This window comes from Megascapheus bottae, chromosome 11 (genome assembly GCF_031878675.1).
Source record: "Megascapheus bottae isolate mThoBot1 chromosome 11, mThoBot2.hap1, whole genome shotgun sequence".
Classification (NCBI taxonomy): domain Eukaryota; kingdom Metazoa; phylum Chordata; class Mammalia; order Rodentia; family Geomyidae; genus Megascapheus; species Megascapheus bottae.
The window spans coordinates 8,674,397-8,682,229 of record NC_143519.1 but is presented as its reverse complement, the minus strand read 5'-3'; the positions used below and the strand labels follow the sequence as shown (position 1 = coordinate 8,682,229).

The 7,833-nt window shown below is 42.4% G+C and overlaps 1 protein-coding gene across 2 annotated transcripts in view; it reads left to right on the top strand.

Annotated features, from left to right (window-relative positions):
- Positions 1-201: 201 nt before the first annotated feature.
- Pcca (propionyl-CoA carboxylase subunit alpha) overlaps positions 202-7,833 on the top strand; it is a 274,525-nt gene continuing 266,893 nt past the window's right edge. For both annotated transcript variants that reach the window (XM_090341922.1, XM_090341920.1), the window contains exon 1: positions 202-350. In XM_090341922.1, the coding sequence (XP_090198048.1) occupies positions 246-350 (105 nt within the window). In that variant the 5' untranslated portion in view covers positions 202-245. The remainder of the gene's footprint in view (positions 351-7,833) is intronic.

Genomic DNA, 7,833 nt, shown 5'->3' with positions numbered 1-7,833 from the left:
TCCTAGCAGGCCGCCAGACAGGATTTTTCCTCCAGGGTAGGGGACCCTGCGCGCCTGGTCAGCCTGGTCTGTTTCCTTCGGGTCCTAGCGCGCGCCCCACGCCTAACCTCCTTTCCCAGCCCCGGCAGGAAGGGGGCGGGGCGAAGGCTCCCTGACTCTTGATTGGCTGAATCCGGGCGCTCCCCTTTCCCGACCCCCTCCTGTGGGGTGAGAGGTCAGAAGAGCACCGGTCACTAGGGGCTGCTATGGCGGGGCTCTGGGTGGGAGCTGTGGCCCTGGTCGCGGCCGGAGGGCGAGGGCGGCGGCCGCCACCACAGTGGATGAGAAGTGCGGGCTTATGGACCCTGAAGGTGAGCAGTGACGCGGCTCCTGCAGGCCCGGCCTTCGGGTTTCCTCCGGGTGGTGGCGGGTACGCCCGGCAGTTCGCCGAGCAGCTCCGGCTCCCCCCCCCCCCCCCCCCCCCCGAGCCACGCCGAAGCCTTCCAGGCGCCGCCGGCCTCCATCCCCCCCAGCTCCCGCTAGACCCCGCCGGGGACGCGGCGGGACGGTTAGATCCAGGAGCGCAGAGGCCTACGGAGGCTGCTGGGTCATCTGGAATCTCCTTTCTCCCGAGCGAGCGGCTGGTGGCCCCGGGCACCACTCGAGCGCCTGCCTTCGGTATTGGCTTGGTCTTTAGTTTCCCCGGGCGTGTTTTTAGAGTTCTTACAACTTCCACGTCCTCGTACATCTTCCTAGTATTGTGAGTTGCTGTTCAAATAGTTGGAATTTTGATTTTACCTAACTTTAAGTATTGTACTGTATCAAGATTGCCAATAGATTTTGCAAGTGACTCTAAAGCCTGCTGGAATTGCATACCGATTAGCCTAATATCCAAAAATATTTCACTGCTGTTCACCTTTAGGGCGTTATGGTGGCAGCTTGACCTACATGCTAGAGTATTTGAGGGTCTCAACTCGTTTTCACTTCCACATGGAGTCTAGCAATTTCTGGGTATAGATATGCCAATTTACCTTATTAATAGGGTTATTAAGTTCTTTGATAAATGCTTTCAAATCATGTCCTCTGAAAATTTGTTTGCCGGCTGGGTAAGCTTTAAATTCCCCCCTTCCTGCCTTATTTTATTTCCCTCCCTCCCTCCTTCCCCCGTATGTTTATCTCTGCCTCTTGTTTTAAACATAGTTTAGTTGGGCTTAGGGTGGTACACACCTGAAATCTCCGCATTCAGGAGGCTGAGGAAGAAGCAGTATTAGTTTGAGATCAGCTCTGGGTATATAATAGTACCTTGCCTCAGAAGAATCCCTTCCCTCCCAAAAGAAAACCAAAGGAAAAATCTCCAAAAAAAAGCTCCGGGACAGTGCTCAGGCCCTGAGTTCAAGCCCCTGGAGCTGGTGCATGCATTCACATACACACGATTGCTATATCATTTATTATTATTATTTTTGCCAGTCCTGGGCTTTTAGCTCAGGGCCTGAGCATTGTCCTTGGGCTATCCCAAGGCTACAGCTCTACCACTTGAGCCACAGCACCACTTCTGGCTTTTCTATGTATGTGGTACTGAGGAATTGAGCCCGGGTCTTCATGCATGCTAGTCAAGCACTCTACCACTAGGCCAAACTCCTGGCCCCTATGTAATTTTATTTATGGTCATTGATTGGATTAGGATTGGAAAACATTCTAAAAATGATCTACCCATCCTTCTTCCTTATTTCAAAGAGGGAACTGAGGCCTAGGTGAGCAGTGTGAGAGCTTGGAATAAGCTGGCATCTGTGTGTTCACTTAGTGTCACTTAGTGTCAGTATGTCAGCCCCTGCTGTTCTTCCTGTTCCAGGCAGCTTTTGTTCTTTATCATTAATACCATCTTTTATTCTTTGTCTGCAACATCAGTAGCAAATATAAGATTCATACAATTGTACAAGAGGCAATTTGATATATTGAAAAGACATGGTTTTGAAGTCAGCTATATACTCATTGGACAGGACCTTAAATTTTCAGTTATTTGATTCAACAAGGCTGTTTGTATTTTAGCTCTAGGGGGGATGGACATGGTTTTCCATCTTAGAAATCTTAGTAGCAAGGACCAGGAGTATGGCCTAGTAATGTGCACAAAGCCCTTGGTTTGATTCCTGGGTACCATGTATACAGAAAAAGCTGGAAGTGGTGTTGTGACTCAAGTGGTAGAGTGTTAGCCTTGAGAAAGTTTTAAGGACAGTGTCCAGGAACTGAGTTCAAGCTCCAAGACTGGCAAAAAAGAAAAATAAATTTTAGTAGTAGTAAGAGATAAGTCATTGCCATTGGGGAGAAATTCTAGTGTTGTAATAAAATGAAATAAAGGGATTTGACCAATAATATTTTAATCTCTGTTCCCTAAGTAATTATTCTAGCACTTTAATTAATTCATTCATTCCTTACAATTGTTATAGAATCTCCATTTACAAAAGATGGAATGATGATGTTGTCCTTAAAATGTATGTCTTTTTAGGCCTAGCTTCCACAAATGAGTGAAAACATAATATTTTGGGGTTTTTTTTTGAGCTTGGCTTATTTCAATTTGATGGCCTCCTAAATGTAACTTTTCTTTCTCCTCCTCCCCCCCACCAGTCCTGGGCTTGAGCTCTGGGCCTGGGTGGTGTCCCTAAGCTCCTTTTGCTCAGGGCTAGCACTCTACCACTTCAATTACAGCATCACTTCTGGCTTCTTCTATGATAATTGGAGATAAGAGTCTCACAGACTTTCCTGTCAAAGCTGGCTTACAACCACGATCCTCACATGTCAGCGTCCTGAATAGTTAGAATTACAGGTGTGAGTTACCAATCCCTGACCTGATGTAACTTTTACCTCTAATCACTGACCCTAAAACCACTCATTAATTTTACTGCATTCCTAGTACCTGAACATGACTCTGTTATGATCTGAATATGATATGTACTTCAAAAAGGCTCATGTGTTGGTTACCTGTTAATGGGATTTTAGGAAGGCAGATGGATCGTAAGGACTATGGATTAGTTAATTAATAGATTCATAATTTGATGGCATTACTGGGCAATGGTGGGAACGTAGAGGCAGGTACATAATGTTAGAAGCAACAGGTTTTTGGGAATGTGTTCTCAGGGGCTATCTGGCCTCAGGCCTTTTTCTGTCTCTGCTTTCTGTCAACCATGAGATGAACTGTTTCGTACTACCACGGGTCCCTGCCATCACATACAACCCCCTCCCCCCAGGCCTACAGCAGCCAAAATAAACCTTTTCCACTTTTTGATTGATTCTCAAGTATTAGTTGTAGTGATAGAATGTACAAAACGTACTTTTGAAGTCATGTCATTCCATATACTTAAGAGAAAACAGTATGTTTCTACCTAAAGAAAAAAAAATATTTCTTTGTTTTTCTACCTCTGTTCTCCTAACTCACTTGTATTAAAAAAGGGTTGGATGAGAATAGGAGAAGAGAGAGTTATAGAGAGGCTGTGAGACTCTTATTTTCTTATCTCCAATTAACTACTCAAAAACTGAAAGTGGCAATGTGGCTCAAGTGGTAGAGTGCTAGTCTTGAGCATAAAGAGGCTAAGGAACAGTGCCCAGGCCCTGAGTTCAGGGAAAAAAAAAAAGAGCCTAGGGCCGGGAGTTTGGCCTAGTGGTTAAAGTGCTTGCCTAGCATGCATGAAGACCCGGGTTCGATTCCTCGGTACCACATACATAGAAAAAAGCCGGAAGTGGTGCTGAGGCTCAAGTGGTAGAGCTCTAGCCTTGAGAAAGTCCAAGGACAGTGCTCAGGCCCTGAGCTCAAGCACAGGACTGGCAAAAAAAAAAAAAAAAAAAAAAAAAGAGCCTATTGCAATTTTACCTTTCTTCTGAGCCTCTTAAGATCACAATGGTATTGCTCAAGTGTGAGGCTCTGAGCCTGAACCCTGGTACCACCAAAGGGGAAAATTAAAGAACGGATCTACAAAAGAAAAAACCAAGTGACTATATATATATGTGTATATATATGCATATGTATGTGTATATATATATATGTATATATATCCAGTATACTAGGAACTAGTTTCTTCAATAATCTTGGAAGAATTTTATTCTCAAATGATTTGTGAGAAGCTTACCAAAATGTTAGAAAGTTTTACCTCTGGGTAATTCTAAACTATTCAGTTATGTTTAAAACATTCTTTTTCATGTTTACTAACTAGAATGAACCACAGATTTCAAGGAACCTATAACTTAAGCACTCAAACTTTGTGAATGAATCACCCAGTGAGACTGTCATTCAAATGAGACACAATTTGTAATTGGTCTGGAGTCATACTATCCTAGTTTCAAATCTTCCTCTGCCAGTTGTGTCCTTATGTTACCAAGTTGCTCTGAGCTTTGCTTTGAAAGTTAGGATTTATTATGTGCTGGTCCTGGGCGGCTTGAACTCGGGACCTCACACTCTTGTTCTACTTTCCTTCTTGGCTGACTCTTACCATGTGAGCCATGCTTCCAGTCTTAAAGTGGGATTTTTTTTTACTTAGTATAATATATTAAGCCAGGCATCAGTGGCTCACACCTGTAATCCTAGCTACTCAGGAGGCTGAGATTTGAGGATCACAGTTCAGAGTCAGCCCGGACAGAAGACTGTGAGAATCTTATCTCCAGTTAACCACCAGAAAACCAGAAGTGTCAAGTGGCGCTGTGGCTCAGGGGTATAGTGTTAGCCTTGAGCTTAAGAGCTGAGGAACAGTGCCCAGGCCTAGAGTTCAAGTCCCAAGCCCAAAGTTCAAGCCATATATAATATATATGTAATGTATATAATATATAATATATATTACATATAAACATATATGTAATATAAACAATACCTGAAAACTAAATAAGGCATATAAAAGTTCAATAAATTGTAGTAACTAACACAAAACCAACATCCTCCCCCCCCCTTTTTTTTTGCTAGTCCTGGGACTTGAACTTGGCCTGAGCATTGTCCTTGAGCTTTTCCTCAAGGCTAGTGCTCTGTCACTTCAGTCACAGCACCACATCTGGATTTTCTTTGTATGTGGGACTGAGGAATTGAACCTGGGTCTTTGTGCATGCTAGGCAAAACACCTTACCATTAGGCCAAACTCCCAGCCCTAAACCAGATCCTTTAGCCATTAAATGTATGCAAAAGAAACAAGTAAATTACTTAAAGGGGATGTATTTAAAAAGCTGATATATAGGATGTGATGCTATGGTTCAAAGTGGTAGAGCCCTAGCCTTGAGCAAAATTGCTTAGGGACAGCATTCAGGCCTGAATTCAAGTGCTACAAGTGATAAAAATTAAAAAAAAAATAACAAAACAAAAAACAAAAAACAACAATATCAAAAAACTAAAAAAACTAATATAACAAAACCAACAGTGCTAAAAGGTGTGCTCTATGAACACTGTACTTCCCTAGTAAACCCTATTAACTGTCTAAAAGAACTGTCTGAACTTAGCTGTCTGCTTTCTAAGAGGTTTGTACAAGCAAAAGGAGGGACAGGAGAAATTAAAGTCTTTAAAAGTTCTCACCTTACTGAGACTTTGCTGCACACATTTCAAGTTCCTGACTGGAGGAAACAGTTTGTTTTTTTTTTTCCTCACATTTAACTTGGCTGTATTTAAAGCCATTATTAAGTTCAGGTATGCCTCTTCTATTTGTAGTTTCTTCAGAGCTTTTATTATGAAAGTATGTTAAATTTTGTCAAAGACTTTTTCTGCACTGATGAGTTTTTTTGTTTTTGATCCTGTGATCAGTCTATCTATCTCCTTGCATTCTTGAGATGAAACCACCAACTTGATCATAGTGCATGATCTTTCATGTGTTGTTGAATTCAGTTTGCAAGGATTTATTGAGATTTTTTTTTGTCTCAATGTTCAACAAAGTTGCTCTTCAAGCCTTCCCTCCCTCCCTCCCTCCCTCCCTCTGTGTCTGTCTGTCTGTCTGTCTGTCACACACACACACACACACACACACACAAATTTGTTTCATAGAGTGAAGTGATAGCTTTTCTTTCTTTCTTTCTTTCTTTTTTTTTTGGTGCCAGTCTGCGGGCTTGAACTCAGGGCCTGCGTGCTGTCCCTGAGCTTTTGTGCTTAAGGCTAGCACTGTACTACTTGAGCCACAGTGCTACTTCTGGCTTTTTGGTGGATAATTGGAGGTAAGAGACACAGGGACTTTTCTGCCCTGGTTGTCTTTGAACCTTGATCCTCAAATTTCAGTCTCCTTTGTACTAAGAGTCAGCCACTGGCACCCAGCTCATGTTAATTATTTTGGCACAAGATTTTGGTTTATTCTTGGGCTAGCCTATTGGTGCTTCCATAGGTAGCTGGGATGACAAGTGTGTGTCACCATTCCTACCTGTTGGTTAAGGTGATATTTTGCAAAGGTGATATTTTGCCTGGTTAGCCTTGAACCATGATCTTCTGGATCTCCATCTTCTAAGTAGCCATTACAGTCAACTTCTCTTTGGCATCCTTATTCAGAAAACTTTATTAGAGTGCTCAGACTTTTGTATAAATTATATAAACTTGATAGCCTAAATTATGTAAATTAATTCTCATTTCTGAAGGGTAATATTTGAAAGCAAGGTTTCAGCAGGGCCACAATCTCTCTGAAGGCTTTAGTGGAGAATCCTTCAGTTGCCACTGAGGTTACCTTTCAGATTCTTTTGTCTTTGGTCTTCTTTGGTTATGACAGTATCACTTCACTGTCTGTTTTCATGTGGCATTATTCTTCTCCCTGTGGGTCATTTTTTTCTTTTGCCTTTTATAAGGCTATTTGTCATTTAATTTTGGGGAACAATGGGACAAGAATGATCTCATTTCAATCCAGGCATAATGCTCACACCTTAATTCTAGCTACTCAGGAGGCTAAGATCTGAGGATCGAGGTTCAAAGCCAGCCTGGGCACAAAAGGACCTGAGACTCTTATCTGCAATTAACCTCTAGAAAATGGGAAGTGGGACTTGGCTTCAGGGTAGGACATTATCTTAATGTACTATGTTATTTCTCATCTCTTTTGTTGCCCTTTGGTTAATCTCATATTGTTACAGTATCTGACTTTGTTACCTGGCATATTGTATTTACGTCTATTTGTTTATTTGAAATAGGAAAGGGAAAGATGATGATTGGGAGGGAGTTGGGGGAAGGAAATGGGGACAAAAACATGAGAAGGGCTATCAGTGTGTGAGAAGTAATGCATTTACTATCTGGCAAATATAACTGTAACCCCTCTATACATTACAATAAAAATATGAATACACACACACACACACACACACACACACACATACACGAAGGGTAGGGCGGTAGCCTTGAGATGAAGAGCTAAGGGACAACGCCCAGGCCAAGGGGAAGGGCTGTATTCTTGAGCTGAAGAGCTCAGGGCCACCTTGGGCCGGAAGTTTGGCCTATAGGTAGAGTGCTTGCCTAGCATTCACGAAGACCTGGGCTTGATTCCTTAGTACCACATACATAGAAAGAAGCTGGAAGTGGTGTTGTGGGCCAAGTGGTAGAGCACTAGCCTTGAGAAGCCCACCACAGTGCCCATGCCCAGAGTTCAAGACTAGCAAAAAAAAAAAAAAAAAAAAAAAATCAAAACAACAACAACACAAATCCTCTTAACTTTATCATATCTGTAAACACTCCTTTTCCTGGTCCCAGGGTTTTCATATGGCTTTCTGGGTCCTCCATTCAGCCATTTACACATCCTACGTGGCAGATACTATTTGGTATTAGGGATAATAGTGAACATTTTTGCCCTCATTGCAGTTATATTTTAGGAGAGACCGACATTGTTCATATAAGTAGATCAGTTCAAGTAATGGCAAGTACTCTGGAAAGAATAA